Consider the following 19,784-nt stretch of genomic DNA (forward strand, 5'->3'; position numbering starts at 1 on the left):
ATGTAATGAGCAATTGAAAAGGTCAGGGCACACAGCGAATATAAAAAGACTTCCTTTGGACTTAAGGCAAATTTGATTAACTCTCATATCCTCTGCCTCTCCCTGGAGGAATCCCATCACTACAGCTTTGTTTGCAGAAGTCTCCTTTATCACACCGCTTTCCGCTGGGACGGAACCAAGGGCTCAGGGTTTCATGATTATTAAGCATTTACCCAGCATGTGCTGACATCTGGCATTTGGAATATTTATCTGTGTATGGATGTTGGCCCCAAAACCACAGCATATAGCAAAAAACTACTAGAGCGTCAAGATTTATACAAGAAAAGTTGTTTTCTTTCCAGCCAGAAAAAAAAAAAAAAAAAAAAAAAAGAACAGAAGAGCTTAGTTAGCATGTGGGGGTTTGTTTTGCTTTTGCTGCTTTGTTTTAGGAAGACTTGCTTTTGTTTGCGTGAGAAAGTTTGCAGTGAGAGTTCACTTCAGCAAGCGTACTTGCGTGCAGAGAGAGCAAACTATGAAAAAATGCATTATTAATTATCAGAAAGAAAGAAAAAAAAAAAACCATAAAAACAACCGAAATGGCGATTTCTGGGGCCATATGCATGTCTGTGGACCAGTCACCAACCACCAGCACCACCCCCGCAGCCCACAGCTCTCCCCTCTCATTTTTTAGCATCGCTTTAGGGACCGCAGCGAGCCGAGGGCAGCGATTCCTGCCCTGCCAGCAGAGGAGCTCCCTCAGCTGGCAGGGCCCGACACAACGCACGGCCAGACTTCCGAGCATGGGGTCAGGACAAAACCGGGGCGATGGGCTGTAAGGTCCCCCCCCGGCCACACCAGGCAGCCTCGGGGCCACGCTCCTAGTGAAGGGCTCGGTGCTAGCGCAGCACGGCGCTCGGCTGGGAGGTGGTCACGGATGACTGCCTCAAAACCGCAGCGCGATGAAGTATAATTTCCAGGCCAGCTGCAGACAGAAATGCGTGCATTTCCTTCCCCGGCAGGGCAGGGAGAACCACACGAAGAACCCCAAGAAATTAGAGCAATTTACAAATTTGTCCGGACGCCTCCAGCAGTTGGCGAGAGCAGCGAGAACTACTTCTTTATTTTCTTGCCTCTCTACCACCATCATCCTGGTTTTTCTTCAACTGATCTGGGCGCTAGGCAGGAGGAGTAGCCCACAGCTCTTCTCAGAAGAGGAAGGGCTGAATGTTTCATCTCCTTCTTCTGAAGCCTGTGTCATCTTCCACAGCAGAAAGCAGCGCAGCAAAGAACTAAGTCATTAACCTTACGCAGGCTTAGTGCCTGCATGGTGCTTCTAATTACTCTCTCTTCCAGGAGATCAGTCACTGAACTCAGAGGGCTGCTTTAGGTTACAATCTCCTGTCCCGCTGACCTGCAGTCATCCCATTCCTGGAGCCGCAGCGTGGTCGGGGTGCCTCCTGCACGCAAATCTCTCAAGCACGGCTCCACGCAGCCATCTCCAGCTTGCTGCCCAGAGCCTGGAACCCCAGGAGCCCCACAACAACCTGAAGCTGCCCAGCAATGTAGACTCGGGTTATTAGAGAGAAATGCTTTATTCATCTCCGCAATTCTCAAGGTAACTATGTAGTATAGGCACTTAAGTTCCTGCTGTACCTGGGTACCTCCTCTCACCGAAAATAGGATGCTTCCATGTTACAGAACCAGAATCACTGAACCGTTTATGTTGGAGAAGACCTCTAAGGTCATCAAGGCCAACCATTAAGCTAGCACTGCCGAGTCCACCACTAAAAACCAGAAGTGCTACGTCCCAATCACTTTTCTCAGCTGTAAGTGTTAATATTAAGTGTTAATATTAAAAGTGTTGATATTAAAAGTGTTTATATTAAAGTGCCAAGTGTGAATATTAAAAGAACGACACCACGGGAGGGGCAGGGTGCAAAGGCAAGGAGCACGGCCACAACAAAGGAGACAATGAAACGCACTGTTCTGCAGACTACATTTAACATTCTGCACAGACTGCTGGGGTGAGGGGTTTTTTTTTAAATTATTATTATTTTACTAATGTTAGGCTTTCAGGCATCTCTTGTTTAACGACTTATCGTTCTCCCAGCTAGCCCTAAACAACAGTAATGGGTCACGGAGAGAGCTGATCCTTGCTCGAGTTCCTGGCATGACCAAATGTGACATACATTAAAATAATATTTGCCACCCAGCTCCTGTTGGAGCAGCAAGGACCTGCTGACACCCTCTTTACTTCTTTCTTTTTTTGGAGCAGCCAAGAAGCGAAGTTGTCCTCTTACCTAGCCAGGCCAGAGCGCACACAGCCTGGAAATGGTATTTGCGAGGGAAGCTCAAAGGAGGATTTTAACAATAATACGTAATAAATCTTACTGGTCTTCTACATTTAATTTACTATTTAATCAACACAAAAAAAAACATGTTCTGTGAATCTGTGCCAGCCAGCAGAAAAACATAATTCCATTTCTCTATCAAGTTTTTCAAATTGGAGCTAGTTATGCAAATCAGGAGCTGAACTAGCTTTGCAGAGCATGCTTTTTTATTTTTAATGAACGTCTGTGGAAACAATTAAAAAGACTATATTTTGTTCAAAAGTATCATCAGAAAGCTGATGTTAAATAAATCACTTTTGATGTTGCAACACACACAGCCTCTGAAGTGATCTAGTACAGAAGCTTGGAGCTAAATTCACTCTGTATTTGGTTCAAATGTTGCATGCTCCTTTTTTCCAAAGGATTCTGAGATTATAAAAAAAAAAAATAATTGAAAGACTTAATGAAATAATTAGAAGCCAGAATGCAGAGGTTCTCAGCAGTTTTTTGCCTATCATAATTAAAAAAAAAAAAAAAAAAAAAAAAAAAAGAAACAACAAAACAACAAACAAACAAGCTGGTCACAGAGCGTATACCAACAACAGGAGGCACACTAACCAACCCACTCTTTTTTCCTTTACGCCAGCACTATTTAAATGAATAAAACTGTTTCTCCTGAACCACGCAGCGCAATTATTTGCATTAAGCCCTGCCACAAGCATTGGCCTCTGTAGGAGCACGCAGCAAACCTCCAGGATCATTTAACCGTCCTGATGGCCTGGAGCAGGCGCCTACGAGTGGTTTGGTTTTCTGGTTTTCCTTTACCAGGGAGAGCCCCGTTACCACCGCAGCCGCAAGGATTACACACAGGGCAGTACTCGGGCTCGAGCTGCTGCCCCAGGGGGGGATTCCCGTCCTGCTGCAGGGACCCTGCTCGCTCAGCACCCCGCTGCCCGCTTGGCAAAACCGTTGGTGTCTCAAGAACTGGCTCAGCTCCAGCTCACAAAGCACAGGAGGGCCCTGGTGTTAAAACCCAGCGCTGGCGCCCCAAACAAGCGAACATCCTTTGATTTCTCCCTTTCCCCCAACACAGCAGCTTCCCCTCGCACCCTCCTGGTGCCACCGCACACACCTCCTTTTACAGCAGGTGCTGGTGTCACAGCTCTGCCTGCAGCTGGGAGCAATCCCCGAGGAGCTCCGAGAAGTTTCCATTCCCTGTAACCCCCGGCGTTTATGGAAGGGGAGAAGCCGGAACAAGCTTTTACCCGTCCCAATCGATAAACCAGAACTCACCTTTTACTTTTCTCCCCGTCCCCCACTCTGAGCACGTTTACACCTATTATTTCCCCCGTGCTTCCTGGCTCCAACCACCCACGCACATCCTTGCCAGGGACAGGGGAGCGGCAGCAGCAGGACGTGGGGCGAAGGTCGGCCCCACGCACCCACCCCTGTCTTCCAGGAACAGCCACCGCGGGCAGGACGAACACACGGTCCCTGTTAAGGGTGGCAGGGCACGCTCCTCCTCCGCCAAGCCTCGCAGCCTTGTGCCTCTGCAGGCAACCGCCCAGCAACAAAGCGTGCACGTGGCGGTCCTTGGAGAGCTCTCGGTGCCGTGTTCTGCAGCGATCGCTTATTGTGCTGCAGGACTCGGCTGCAGAGAAAGGTGGCCGGGAGTTGTGCACGGAAAGCCTTCGGCGATAGCCCGTTCCTCCTTATTTTATTGCACTTCAGCACTAAATCCGTTTCCGAAAAATGGCACTGAGATGTCGGAAAATAGCTTGCTGCGATTCTTAAAACAACCAAGCTAATGTCAGAGTTCCTGAATTAGTCTAATGCCCTGCCACCTACTAAAAATCAATGAAATGCAAATATCCATGCCTATGTCAGAAAAGGGGACAGAAAAAAAAAAATCAGGTGAAATTTTTCTAAACAAAGTTGCAGAGGTCTCATGGCTGGGAGGTACTCTTAATATGGCTGTTGCAATTTTTAAAGCAGGTTTTAGGAGCTCCCTTTTCACTCTTTTGGCTTTTTTTTTTTTTTTTTTTTTTTTTTTTTTGACGACTATTCTGCCAGTACAGTTACTGAGTAGTACTTAGATTTTTCAATGTTTCATCCTTAACAGTCTGGAGAAACTGAAGAAAATTAGACAATGAATGCATATTGCTTTAACAACCAGACGTTTTCAATCAAATCAGCAAAATTACTGATCATGCGACAGGAACAAATTGCTAATTGACACCTTGGGCCAAGCTTGCACTCCAGATGACAGTTAAGACCTGAAGGGTTGCTCTAGAACTTGGTCTTGTCACATCGCAAGGGAGCCAGATTCTGATTTTGATTAACACCCTGTGCAGCAATCACGTTATTCAGCACCTGCCCAGTGTTGAGAGGAGCTGGGGAAAGCAGTTTACAGAGGGGGATGAGCATCATGACCACTTGGGTGTTGTCTTTAAGCTGGCAGAAGGCCAAAGATCATGACTACCTAATAAGTTGGGTGTAGTTACGATCAGATGCAGTCTCCTTATGGGAGGTTCCATATAGAATTTTGCAACTACAGTAGATTTATTTATTTTTAATCAGTAACGTTGTAATTTGCCATTGTTACTGGCTTGCTTTATTTTTCTCTCTCATGAGCAGTATTTTATGTTCATGCATTTTCTAATTAAAATCCTCAAAGTGACAGGAATGCAAACGTTGGCGTTTGCTGGAGGTGTCCTTTAAGCTGCTCCTTACAAACTCAACGCGCAAGCAAAGTGCGATACAGTAACAGCAGTATTTAAAAAATTTGGTTACAACCTTCTATTGTAGGTACCTGTGACCTTTTCTTAGACAAAAAAAGAGTTACTTTTCCTCCTGAGAAATAAATCCAAACCTACTGAAATGACTTTAGTTGCAACCATAAAAATAAACCCCGTTGCATATATACATATATAGTCACCATCTGATCCTTGGTTTAGCATGCTTTACAGAATACACGTCCTCTGGGCTACAGCAAAAGCAGTTCAGACCTTCAGGTTTCACTGCTCAGGCTTGTGACCTTTCCAATCCACTGAGGGTACTAAATTGTTTATCTTCAGATCCTTGTAATGTCAACCTAAGCGTCTCCTCAACAACTTGCTGCTGTGTTTAAGCTTTAGTCTGAATGTGCATACCATGAGCCTGCGCTGGGCTGGATGAAGCTTAGCTGTATCACTGCCTTCACGGTTCTTGTTAACCTAATCTTCCCATTTGCTTATGTAATTGAAGTTCAGTAGGCAAAGAAAAAGTCAGAGTTATCCTTGTAACTCCATTAGCCTTCCTGCAGCTTTTTATTTTCCTTTGTCTCGTTGCTGACAGGTGGATGAAGGCCTGATGAATATCCAGGTTCTGTTCTTAAGGATGACGGGTGTATTAATACAGCAAGGAAGAGGGGATAAAGCTGATGATCTCAGGAAAAAAGTCTTCAGCACAATATTTGTAATTCAAATTCAGTACAATTTTAACTAGAATAGCTTTCTGAGTAATTCTTAGCAACCTACAAATAAAATATTTGAGAAGATGCAGTCAGATTTATATGAAGTACTATTAGGAAAATCCTCTCCAAGTTCAGATCCAAACTCTGCTGTCCTCACCATCTGATAGCGTTTGCTGGCCCAGTTATTTCTAACCATCCACAGATGTGAAAAATGTAGGTTCAACATTCTCACACAATTTCCAAATAGAGAAATGTAGTTAATAACAATAGAGGTTTTTATAAATATATGGTTCTTTTTCCTTTTCATCTGTACTTGTAAATATACATTCCCCATTAGAAATGGTGTTGGCTTTAAAGATGTGAAGAAAGCTTTAACCATTAATTCAGAAGGGAAGGAAAATCTTCCAACTACCTTTAAGACCAGTCTTCCAACCACCTTTTAACTACGCTTTCAAATTAAGAACCCTGTCACAACTTTGAATCTTCATTCTTCTTTTATTTCCCCTCCTTCATTCAAAGGGAAGATGAGAAGAAGTATAATAATTATTCATTAAAGTGAGAAATGTCCCAGAATTCACAGTATTTGCATATATGGATGTTTTATTCCCTTAAAACAGATTTTTTTTTTTTTTTTTTGTGAATGCAGACAAATAGTTGGTATTACTTGCCATAGAATACGGGACCAGCAGCAGTTATCATTGGAAGCAAGCATCAATGACCACGGTGACAGCACGTAAACGGGAGCTATGTAGGTAGCAGGAACACACACTGCCAGCGCCACTCAGCTGCAGACAGATGTTGACGCAAAGGATGTGGAGCAGTTCTGCTGCCTTGCGCACTCCTGATGTGCAATGGATGAAATGGAAGGAGAAGTGATAGAAAATGATAGCGTAGAGAGTAAAAGAGGTGAGTTGCGTGCAGGGTGACGGTGTCCCTCATTAAAGTGCTACAGGCACAAAATGATTATGCAGAAAATTGGGAATGCGTTTTTGTTGCCAATTGGAAATAAGCAATGGAATGTATCCAGATGTTATTGCACCATCCAAGAAGTATGTAAACACACAGTATGAGCTCCGGAGCTCAGAGGGATTTGCCCAGTTATCTTCCGTGGGAATGGGGACTAAAGCTGGGAAGCTGGTGGCGTGCCCAGTGTGTTCTCTGCTAATCCCCATAGTGCTGGGAGCTGAAAGTAGAACCCCATCCAGTTAACTGGACCCATAGGCTTAAGTGCATTGAAATATGGAAAAAGCAATAATGGAGAATATTAACCGCAGAACAGGGAGCAGTCAGATTTGTTCACAACAATTAAATGGAGAAACCCGAGCAGGAGCACAGCGTGATGCTTCAGACAAACAAATAGACGCTTCAGAAATGATGGCCCCTGCAGCAAGTATGCATGTGTTGCCCATCTCACACATTTCACAGTGAAAAACAAGCAAGAACAAAAAAGATAACCACACATCAGGATTTATGTGCAAAGAGAACTGAACAACAACATCGATGTGAAGTAACTGGCTTTGTCTGGCTCTTCCCTTATTCAGAAAACAAAGGAGAAGAAAGGATAAAGCAAAAGAGATAGAAAGAAGTTCTGTGGTAAGTGACTTTGAAATTTCCTCTCCCACTCTGGGGTGAAATCCTCGCTGCTAGGAGTTCACTTAAGCAGCAGCAGTTTGCACCATCAAAGAACTTTACAGTCACTTGGTAGCTCTGGATTTTTGTGAGAAAGGCCGTGGAAGACGACGGCTCTCCTCCTCACAACTCTGAGGGGCAAGAATTGAAAACCTCCGTTAAAATCATTGCATATTAGAAAATCTAGCTCATTCTAGTTTTAGGAAGTTTTGTGTTGCCCAACTTTTTAAATAGCAGATAGTTTTGTTGGTCCTAGTCAGCTTGGTTTCTTTTATAAGTGAAACTTCCCCTCTGTGAAACTGTAAGCCTTATTATGGTTGTGTGGATGATTTCTGAACGTTTGGTTTTCCAGAAAATTCAGGGAAAAGCTTGAGCTTTGCCATTCCTCTATACTGGCCGGTGTGTTTGGGTGGATGAAGAACTGTGTGTCAGATGGGCAGCGCAACAGCTGAGATCTTGTAGAGCTCCAGAAACAATAATTCCTCTCATAGCTTCCCATTAAAGAGGCATTCCTTTAATTTGATCTATTTTCCCTGATAAAGTCCGGATCTCTGTTCTTCTAGATTGTTTCTTTTTCAATTTAAACACATTTCTCTTCACGTGGAGTTTTGCTTTTCAGAAAGAACGCATCTTAAAAATACCTTACATGTAATTCAGCCTAAGCCCAACGCGCCTTGCCACTGGCAGGCCCGTGTTTGGAAGCAAGCTTTGTCATGCCAACAGGGCAGGGCACAAGCCTCAAATCTCTCAGCAGTTCAGACTCCGTGCACTGCTAGAGCAAAACAGCGTGGTTAGTGTATGTGAAATCACCGTGTTAAATATACTGCTGGCCCCTGCCTCATTTGATTTATTATCTTTAATAATTTCTACTAAATTTACATTATATTTTCCTCAGAGGACAGTCTCTACAAGACAGACTGGGTATTTATTTTCCTGTAAGTGCCCACTATGCTCTTCATAGTAGCATATTTATTCCACAGACCTTCCCTCTTACAAAATGAGTCTAAACTTAGCACGGACTCTCCCATCTTTAACGCAAACCATGTGCACAGCTCCCAGATGACTCAGCTGAGAGCTGGAACTGGGGAATGGTGTTCCCTGATAAAACCACAAACAGAAACAACAACTCCTGTCAAATGGTGCTGACTGTAACAACAACATCCACTGCTCTGTTTTAATTGTGTGAGGGTGCAGAGGAAAGCCAGCATGCAAAGAGGGTCAAACGCAGGTTGTTTTTCTAAAGCATAGATTGCTACCAAAGAGGAAAGTTAAAAGAAACCAGATTTTTTTTTTACAACTTGCTGAAAACTTAAATGTAGCTGCCTTGCAAATTTGCAGTTAGCGTCAAAAAACCAAAAGCCAAAAGCAGATGCAGAAGAAAATGAACAGCCAAGCCTGATGCTAACATTTTGAAATGCAAACCATGCAAAGCAGTTTTCATCATCCACTACCTGCTGCGTTCCTTGGCTGGGCGGCATAAGGATGACTTTATTTGCATTGGGGACATCTGACTGAAAATAAACGTATTTAAAAATTCTATTGACTAGATGAAGCTTGACTATTCATTAAGGGATACATTTCAAGGGCTGTTCAGCAGATTAAGTGGCTTTTAACTGTTATTGCTATTTCTATTTATTTCTCTGTTAATAGTGACTTTTTAAGTAATTTGATTTTCTAGCATTTGCTTGTCTGGAAAGGAGAGCAGAAGCTTTATTTCCTTATTGAAAAAGAAGAGCTTTTTATTAAATTTCTTAACAAATTTAATAATGTTTAAGTACAGGCTTCTTGGTGTCAGGAGGACTCCTGAAGATATATATCTGGCTTTCAGAAACTTCCTAAGTGAAAGGTGTATATATTGGAGGAGAAATTCTCATTATTTAGTCGTAGGAATGAACACATTCTCCTGTTCCTGACCACTAAAAAAAGCTGGGGCCAAATCTTGTGGTAACAATACAACTTGGCCAGAACAACCAACAATTATAGCAGATTGCTCTTTTAGAAACAACTTCAAGAAAAAAATTGGCTAACTTTTAATACTGATTCCTTTGAGAGGGCCCACTGTGCAATGCACAAGGTACAGCAGATTTGCTCAGAGCTGAAGTGGAGGCAAAATGAGCCCTAATGCATTTTGCCATCTCCTATAACATATGGATGAAGAGAGGATGAAACACGTTCTGGTATTTTAATTGTCAAAATAAACAAATCACAACTTTTATTCAAACCTAGATCAACATAGTAATGTCTAATTTAACTGTACACAGCTAGCCATAGCATATGGGTTCCCTTCATTTCAGCAATTCAAAAAGAAATCACCGAGCAGCAACACGCATTAGCGAAGCACCCTTCTCCTAACGGGGGTGTGAATTCCTGGGTCAGCACACGTACATTGCAAGGTCATTTTTGAACAGGGAGAAGCTACCGTGTGTCAGGGCCTCGGGAGCACCCAGAGACATGGCCTGGCCCCCCCAGGCCCTTTTCCCTCCTGCCCATGGCCCCGGCCCCCATTCCAGCCCGTCCCTGCCCTGCCACGTGCCCGCTGAGCCTAGCTGACCCATGGGCTGACATCCAGGACCCCTCTTGGCCCTTCCCTATCCCCACGGACATGCCAATTTCTAGGGCTGTCCCTCTGCCCTGCTCCCGGCTGGGAGGTGGGACAGGACAGCCCTGGCCACCCCACGCCGCTCCCCACAGCTCCCATTCCCCAGGGAGCAGCCACCCACATGGTGCCTCAATGCCGTGCGCCATTATCATTGCCACATTAACAAACAAACAAACAAAAGTTGCCCTCAATTACCATTAACGACAATTAAATACGAGCGTAACTGGGAGCAGAAGACAAATGTGAGGCAAATGGCCCATGGACAGATTTCTGTAACGTTTGCTCTCGGGCAGTAGGGAAGGGCAAGGCAATCACAGTCACACTCACCTGATTTTCTGCACTACTGTTCTCATTGCCCATTTTGGTGCTGACGTCCAGTGTCACACAGCAATTAAAGAAAGATCACTAGAAAAAAAAATATGAAATTTTCTAAGTCTTCCATTAAAAAATTAAATAAAATAAAAAAGCTCAGAATTTTGGAGGGATGTCATCTCGGTCAACCTGTCAACTGCCCCTCCTGACATTCAGTTTTGCAATGATTTCAAGTCATAGATTAGGGGAAAATAGCTCTTGGGGCTTTTCTTTTGTAATCTCTCCCTGCTGCCTCTCCTACACTAGCTCTGCTAGCACTAGGACAGCCGCTCCTCAAAACTCAGCTTCGTTACTCTGCTTCTGGATTATCCCATGTCATTTGAGCAGAACGGCATTTTCCTTGCCAGAGTTACTTTGGATGGACAGCCCATAAGAAAACCTTATTGTTTTAACCATATTCAAACCGCTTTTAAAATTCTTTTATTTCTCTTGGAGATCCTGGACGGAGCTGCGTGCTCACTCTGTCTAGAAGCACAACGTTAAACCCGGCCGTTTCTGTAACAGAAACTATTTTCCATTTATGCACTCAGCTTTAAGAAAGACTAAATGGATTTTTGTCCTTGTTATTGTAGTTACACTCTGCTTTTCTTAAGCAATATCCTGCTTATAATTTTATGTTCTGAAACACATTTTCTTTACACTTGACCGGATCTGCCTGCCTTAATTATTATTGGTTTTATACTAGTTCAGTTCTAATTATTTAATTTCAAAAAATCCACCAAGCATTAGAGCTGTAGCCAGCAGCTCTGGAATTAGTGCCTCCCCAGGCACCACTCATTTCTGTATTTTTTTCAAGAGGCAATTCAGTGGGAAATGTACACGACAGAGATTCAGTTGTAGACATGTACTTCTTGTTCTACACATTCTATTTTGGAGCTCAGGCATTTAAATTCATTGTATTTATTGTATTACCGGATAGGTGAAAATTACACACACTCTCTCTTCATTTTTTTTTTTGTGAGATTGGTCTGTGGCACGTGTCAAGAAAACCTCCACTAAAGTCAGGCTGTAAAAGAAAGATTGCACTTTATTAGCCAAGGAAACCATATAAGCTTTTAAGGAATGCTGTTACGCGTTACTGCACCACTCTTTTTTTAAACTTGAAAGACTATTTTTCTTCACAGGAGGCTTGGAGAGAGAGAGAAGTTTGGTGTTGTGCTTATAAGCTATGCTCTGTTTAAACTTGAGTGTCTTCGGGGGATATATTGGTGCTTGAACTTGCTCCTGTTGAAATCCCTGGGCCCAGGACTGCACTTTTAGTGATTAATTAGCAGCACTAGCTTTTATCTGCTAACACAACTGCCAAGTCCTCTACTGTTTTGAAACAGTACTGGAACCAACTTTAAGACCATATGGAATGTTTTCAAAGTGGCTATTCCCCAAGCACAAGGTGCTCGATCGGGGAGTGCTGTGCATGCACAAACCTCTTCAGGTGCAGCCCCGTGAAATGTTCCAAGGCAGCAGGTTAAGATTATAATATTTTACGTATCTATTGTTATGACAAAACATTCTCGAATGCAGTTTGAGCAGCTAACTAAAGTTACAATGCACAGGAGAGAAATAACTTCCCTGTAACAATATGCTTCCCTCAACAGCCACACATTTCCCTACGAGAGAATATACTGGCATTTCCGTGCCGCTGATCCAACAAGCTTTTCCTTTCCCTGCTCCGTTTCTGCTCCCACAGACGTGATGTGAAAACAACAGGAAATTGAGAGCTCTCACAACTATCCCCTCACAAGCACTTGCAGGAATAACGTGAGCTGGGGAACCAGCGGCACTCTCCAAGTCCTTACGGAGTTATGGCTAGTTGGGGTGCGGTCTGGTATATCAGTGGCACAAACTGCAAATTCTACAATTTTGTAAAGTTTGTCAAGTTCTTGAATGGATTAGACAGCATACGATATAAAGTTGCTCTGCTTATTTTAGAGTGAATTTACTTCGGTGCATGTTTTCAAGGCTTCTGCACCGACTCAGCAAAACTGACTGTTAAGAACAGCAACTGCAAATACAGACTGAATTTGTAAAACTGAAAACAAAACACTTGAAAATGAAAATACATTAATGACTTATTGCTTTCTATTTAAATGTACAGCCATTAAAATATAAAAGTACAAAAACACCCCAAAAGTGCTAGCTATCACAAATTTCCACTAACATACATGTCTCACCCTCATCATGTCTACTTACTCTTTTCCTTGCTTAGAGCATGAAATTTCACAACTGTCACATAATTGTCGCATTACCATTTTCTCAACAATGAAGACAAAAGTCATAAGGAGGGAATAAAGTATTTATAGATTCTCTAATAATGAAATAGGCGATAATAATTAATAATAATGAGTGAATTACGCTGCTGAGCAACTGAGATATTTCTTCCGATTACAATGCAATTTTAATCTTTTTTACATACATTATTTCTAAAACATTTTCTCAATGCACAAACATTACTTAGGTTGTAAAACACATGCACTTTATCATATGTATGGAATTTCAAATAAACATTATAAACATGCTAAAAATCTATTCATTAAATAATCATGGGTTAACCTAAAGATAATCTTTCTCATCTTTCCATACTATCTTTTACAATTTACATGTCATTACTAAAATTATTTTAGCACTACATATCTCAAAACTGCTCACTAGTAGCAAATTGGCCATCAGCCTATAGAAACTTTTGTACACGGACAGTAAAACCACTGTTTTCCTGAAAATGAGAGAAAGAGCGAGAATATTTAACTTTACACTTACATTCTGGCATTTATCTGGCAGCGTGGGATACACTGACACTTTCAGAGCACGTCTTCAAACCATTCCTTCCATCTTCACCTCACACGTTTTCACCTTATTTTCCTCCTACTTCTCCCCAGACTGACATGAACTGTAGGCTTTCTTTCAGGGACCCACCTTCATAACCTGCTCAACAACCAACTTGCCTCCACCCCAGGCAAAAAAGAAAACAAGTTATACCTCCTCCACCCGGCCTCCCCCTGCTCCTGGGAGGCTGCCGTGGCTCTGCATTTCATAAATTCTCCACTAATGTTTTTGCACAAAATTAAGCCTGGAGAAAATGGGCCTTGGTCAAAACAGATTTCACTTCTGGTGTCTCTTGGCCTACAGTACTGCCAGCGCTTCCTGCACCACAAAAATTGTTCAGTGAAACCGTATCAACAACACGGTGAGGTTACGCATGTTGTCAAGGGAAAAATAGTGTTGGGGGGAATAGCTACTCTGCACTTTGTTTTCCAGCTCATTTGTGTGTTTAAGTTTGCCCTTCATTTTCTCTTAGTACTGTTGAAAGCGCTCAGAAATATCTGTTAACAAATGTTGACATTCGTGTTCAAGTTATGCTGAAATCATTTCCCATTTAATCGTCCTGAAGGGTGGAGACATGACAAAAACTCTTTGAAATGTGATGTTGCAAGAAGTACTGGTTTATGAGTGAGCTAATTGCTGTTATTAATGTTCATTGTCCGCTCAAGCATTGCTTCCACAAAGGGGTGCTCAGAGAGACAGCTGATAACAAAAGATAGAGTATCATTAGTGGTAACTCCAAGGGATTAACGAGTTTCTGTACTCACCAGTGGTGCTCGGTGGTGCTACACAGCAAAGGAATAGTAAACTGTGGGTTTACTGCACCTTGAAGAGCTGCACGGCAGCATTACTGAGTCTAGCAGGTCAAATTCCTATTTACATGAATAAGAAGCATGAATTTCATATGGTAGCTTATGTGCTGGGTGGTGATATTCCTGTGGTTGTTCTCTGCTCCCCAAAGTCTTGGTCTACAAACATCTGGCTTGAGAGCATTAGCGTTAGGCATGCAATGAACAGCTGCAAGGCCAGGGACGACATGAGTAGCCCTGCCTTTACAAGCTTTCATTTATTATGAAGTTGGTCATTCAGCAATCCGAGCCCCCGGCATTATTACACCTCCTCAGGCCACTGCTACTGATAAAGAATTCCACAGATCAGATATAATTTGTATTCTCTGAGCTTTTGCAGGTTTTATGTTAAGGTACAAATGAATGTGTTTGGTGGCATGTGGGTAATACAAGACATCAAATAAATCTGTGCTATACCTCTAAGAGTTCAAGATGAAAAAGTCAAGGTCTATAGTGAAGCTCAGAAACTAAAATATGTGAAAGCGGCTGTCATATCTCCCCTTCTCTGGTCTCCCCATCCTACTTCATGGTCCGGAAAAGCTGAAGTTCATCAAATCAAAGTTTTAGTATGCTCTTCCTTAGAAAACAAAATACGGCAACTGTAAAATTCGTTGTCTATAGACAACAAATTACGAAACATTTTTGCTTAGGCTCTCTGCCATGAATTTAAGAATGAGGATCCTGTGGGAGCTCAGGAAAACTCGAGCCTGATAATATACCCTCACTTCTGCTAGCTGGATTGTTTCCTCATAGCAGAAACTGAGCTCATATTTGGTGCTTTTCCATTTCTAAAGCTAAGGCAAGAAAATGCCACAAAGTGAAAGTGAGGAAGCTGCCTTGCAAAACAACAGTCTGGCACACACTTAGGGGAAAATGACCTTTTGGTAGTTGATCGTGATCTCTGATTCTATATTTGTATTTTTTATCAACACACATGCAAAAGAGAATCCCCCTGTTGGGCTAACCTTGTGTAAGGTTTGCAAAGCCACGCAGACAGCTGCACTACTGCCAGCACCATGAGTCATGAGGGAGCGACATGCATGCTAACAGGCAGCAACTGTGCTCTCTGATCTCTGGACCCACAGCAACTCTGTCAGAGAACACTGACATTGTATTTTTGGCCTTGGACAGAGATGAGGGCTTTGACCTGGTCAGTTTTCTGACCCACTCTCACGTCTCAGGCCCTATCCCAATTGTGCCAAGCAATAGTTATTCACTGCAAGTTGTTCCCTTGCAGTGCTGCTCATCTGCTCTGCACCAGTATGAAGTCAAATCACTTTGTGTAAACCACTAAGTGTGAGAGCACTCCTCATCCTCTGATGTCTCAATTTATTCTCTTTGATTTTATGGTAGAACTAGTGGGAGAAGAGGTACTCACATGGGGCTGCTTCACTGTGATTCTTCATCCACGCCTCTTCCTGGAGGGAACTCAAGCTCATCCACAAAGATCGGCCTTTCTTGATCAAAAGAGGATCTAACCCGGGAGGACTGGAAGACTCAAACTAGGAGAAAATACAGATCAGACTTAAAGGTAAGCTATGTGTGTGGTTAATGAATCAGGCATTTCAGTAAGATCCAAATAGTTTGTCGTGAATGATTAAATTTAATGCTAGTATACACAATATTTGCTACACTTACCAACCACATGCTACATTAGCTTTTATAAATAGAATACATGCTACCTAAAGTATTTATATGAGACAATTTCATTTGGGATCATTTTACTTTATGGTAGAAATACTGCCAAAGCAAGATAAAATTTTTATGTTTCTTACTTGCACGTATTGATAAGACACACTAAGCACTGAAAGCTCTGCTGAAGCACTGAGCATAAAGTTATGCACTGCTGTTCTTGTAGGTAAGAGAAAAGAAAGGGGGAGTGTTCAGAATTTCACTCTTCTCTGGCCTTAACTAATGCAAAATAATTTGTGTTTTCTGCATAGTACAATAATATCATAGAGATCAGCAAGAGTGACTGACCTACAGTAGTACTTCAGCCCTTGTTTTCTCAAATTCTGGCAGAGCAAACATCAGGATCTGGGAGATAAATCATAATCTGATCATTACAACTAGTGAACATGTAATGATTTAAAAGTACAGAACTTGGTGGGGAAGACACTGCTGAGCAACCTCAGCAGCTGGATCTGCTAAAAAATCATGCTGCTATTTGGCAACAAAAAGCTGAGCTAGCCTGAGAGTTGTAAAATGGCATTTTGCTGTTCTTCCCCCAAAGAGAACCAGAACTTGCCTATAGGACTGCGCACAAATATTTGGCAATGCACATGAGTCCAAAAACATCTAGATTTCGGAGCACTTCTATTTCCAAACTGCGTCTCTACCAGCATTTTTCCACCAGATTCCATACGCAGCACTTCAGGCAGTGGGTCCAGAAGAGACAGGCAGCTCTGCACAGACGCACGGCCTCGCTAACCATCCATTTCCAGTGGCTCTGGAGAGGTGGGTAAAGACGTGGTAGCCAAGTTCCCGATGCCACAACCAGCAAGCTGTGGGGGAGGCTGCCCTACATAGCTCACCTGGTCAGCCCGTGCCTATCATTGCACAGGACTGCAGATGATTTCCTTGTTATTACTTCCTGCCTTTTATAAACAGCTAATTACGATTGATGAAAAGTATCTCGCCCGTAATGTGTTATGAGACGTCAGTTGTGAGACCGTGTAATTCAGGTCCACAGCTAACTTGGCAGAGTGCACGTGTGCTTTCATGCTCTCAAAGCACACAGCCACCCACTAGAAGTGAAGGATGCCTGTTCCTAAACCTCAAAGACAAGGTACGAAGAGCATTACTCTGACTTGGGGCGAGTTCTGGAAGGACTGTTGGGAGATCTGAGGTGAAGGGTGGATTTCTGGAACCTGCTGACTCTGCTGGTCAGCCTGCTGAGGTGCCCAGTCACGGCACTGGGGATGGTGGGACACCACTCGGAGAGACAAAAATCCACGTTAATGTTGAGGCAGAAAGGAGATGTAAACAAGGCGGGGACCAGTTGGTTTAACATACATAACGCATGGGAAGAACACATCACAAAGTGAGTTACTTCTTGCCCCTTTCCAGATTCCTCCTCCCCCAAACTATGTTTCTGGCTGTCCCCTCTGAAGAGTTCACCTGTTTCCTCTGGCCACGCGTTCCCGTTTTTCTCCTCCCTTTGGCCAAGAGACTCAGTGGAAATACAAGGGAGAGCAAAGGTGCTGCGAGGTCTGGCTTTCTGCTATCTGAGGAGAAGGGCAGAGAGGAGGCGTTAAAAACTAAAATTGCCTCCTCATTAAAAATGCCTCCTCAGAAAACGCTTTCTGCTATCTGAGGAGAATGGCAGAGAGGAGGAGGCAGGCCGTAAAGCTGCTCAGGAGGTGAGAGATTCCTTCCTTCTGGTTCCCTTTTAGCCGTGGAGCTTTAACCAGCTGTCAGCAACTGTCCGTCCCGAATTGTGGATGGCAGCAGTATTTCATCTCCTGCTTTCTTGGCCTGAGGTGTGTGTTGACACGGCAGAGCTGGCAGGACGCAGCTGCTCCCTGGGCCGTGTGTTAGCACACCCTTCACACCCACACGAATGTCACAGGGGAGGAGAGCTCCTCCCTGGGCTTCTACACAGCCCCCAGTCCTCAGAGCCTTTCCTTGGGGTTTGGGCAGGCAGCAGACGTGCATTGATCTTTTGTGCTGGCCTAATACACGAAAAAATCATGTATACGCACGCACACATGCATATGCACACATGTATATATGATATACTATGCATATATAAATGCATATACCCTGCAGAGGTTATATCCTTCATCATGTCAAAGACCATTTAGCTCGAAGCTGCTTTTCATTGTCTCATGATAGTTGTTTGATCACCGGCTAAGAATAAATTAGGTTATAAGCTCAGCAACTTAATATTTAGCAATGAATAATATTCTCACTCCTGATGTGCTGTTTTATCAGCAGTGAGGGCAGGCTATGAAAATAAGTCTCTCAGGAGACTGGTATGTCAAGATAGTTTGTTAATAGCAAGACTTGGGGTTGGTTTCAGACCGAGCAACGCTTCTGGTCCAATCAAGTGCACCAGATCGTGGCAGGACTGACTCTGGGAACTGAGTCACCCACCTCTGAAATTGTATTCAATTGAATTTTGTAGTCACAATAGTGTTCATAAGGCCAGAGTCGTTGTTTACGACGATGCTGAAGGTGGCTGAAAAAAATATTTACTTTGAAATGAAGTTGGTTGTGCCTTGCCAACCTTCTTTGCCAGGAAAATGGTTACATTAAATAAGCACAATGCTTCCAGGTAGGTAGGACTACTTATGCAAGATCTTCTCTGATTTACAAAGCAGGATTAACACTGCCAACATTTTACAAAGGTGGAAACCGAGGCACACAAAGGTTGAGTGATTATGCCATTAATATATTGTGTAATTGTGGACTAAGCAGAAAACTGGGGCTACTGTTCAGTCCTCAGAACCACAGAGGCATTGTTAAAGACGTCACAAATACAGAAGGAAAGAAAAGCAGCAAGGCTAAAATAATTTTTACATGTTAAGGATAATAATTGCTTAATAATGAGACTCTTTCCTTACTGTCATTGCCATTGTTCCATCACTGTTATAACAAAATGTTTAAAATGAATGTAATAAGCGAATGCTTACGGTGAATGTCAATTATAAACTGATTTTTCCCCTTGACTCCTTCGATTCAGCTAAGCAGGCATGCAAAACAAGGTAAAGAGGTCAGTTAAAGACAGTCCCTGGAGTTCTTATGATGATCTGGTGACAATGGTTGGTACGTGAAATGCACTTGCTCTAACTTGGAGCTCTTGATGTTTGCTCTTGTGGCAGTGTCTTTTTTAAAAGATGATCTAATGCCATGTTGATGGGAAGTGGTGCTAGCAATCCACGAGGCTTGCTGATATAAAGTTAACTAAGCTGCTCACTGTTGTTACAGATGGCACAAGCCTTCATCCTTCTGACAGACATAAACCTAATCAGCTTCTCCTAACGACAGATTTAAACTCATATAACATATTGCCTTGTCCTGCTGCGTCTACACTATTTATATTCATGTTATCATTTTCCACTAATATAAACAATATCCAGTTTCAGAAGTTCACTCTTAATTTTCAGGTGTATTTTTCCGTCTTTATTGTCAGTAAATACTTTGGGCACAGGCTTTGCAGTATTTTAACCCAATCTTGGTTTTGATTTGGAGAAGTTTCCCTGGACACTAGGCTCACAAAATATTGTTACACAGAACTAGGCACTATATTTACATTTAAAAGCAGGGACTGTAATGATGATTGAAAAATTGGGAAGAAAATCCTTAGAAATCATCTGCAATATTGGTTTTCTGCATCTGGAAACAGCCTCGTTCAAGATGTCAGTTCCCCATTTTTTCTCAAGAAGATTTTAACACCAAAATCTAATTATGTTTTTTGAACATCAGCTGTAGTTATTTTGGTTTTGGTCATTATGACTGATGGAACTTGACAGATGAACAGATGAAATTTGATTCTGCAGTTGGTTTCTATTTATCTGCTATTTATCTATTTATCTACTAACCGTCATTGAGCTGTTCTTTCCTGAGAAAATAACAAAAGGTAATAAAGTGAACGGAAACAAGCAACATTGGACTAGTTTTCCTCCAGCTGCACCTAAGATGTCTATAACCATTGTACACAGCGCTGTCACTGCAATCCAGTGGCTGGATTTGTATTTGGATGTGGACTCAAAAGTGAAAATGGTAATTCACTGGCGTGCAAAATCACGAGT

General features: G+C 42.7%; 1 protein-coding gene across 11 annotated transcripts in view; it reads right to left on the bottom strand.

Annotated features, from left to right (window-relative positions):
- Positions 1 to 19,784, bottom strand: part of TACC2 (transforming acidic coiled-coil containing protein 2) — a 131,391-nt gene that overhangs the window by 106,157 nt on the left and 5,450 nt on the right. For 8 of the 11 annotated variants that reach the window (XM_067000453.1, XM_067000463.1, XM_067000464.1 and 5 more), the window contains exons 2-4: positions 15,407 to 15,530; positions 10,319 to 10,396; positions 8,844 to 8,903 (exon numbers count right to left, since the gene is read on the bottom strand). In XM_067000453.1, coding sequence (XP_066856554.1) covers positions 8,844 to 8,903; positions 10,319 to 10,351 — 93 coding nt within the window. In that variant the 5' untranslated portion in view covers positions 10,352 to 10,396; positions 15,407 to 15,530. Of the gene's footprint in view, positions 1 to 8,843; positions 8,904 to 10,318; positions 10,397 to 13,117; positions 13,276 to 15,406; positions 15,531 to 19,784 lie in introns of those variants that run through there. The other 3 variants (XM_067000455.1, XM_067000460.1, XM_067000459.1) reach the window with 3 other exon arrangements.

Source organism: Anser cygnoides, chromosome 7 (genome assembly GCF_040182565.1).
Source record: "Anser cygnoides isolate HZ-2024a breed goose chromosome 7, Taihu_goose_T2T_genome, whole genome shotgun sequence".
Lineage (NCBI taxonomy): Eukaryota > Metazoa > Chordata > Aves > Anseriformes > Anatidae > Anser > Anser cygnoides.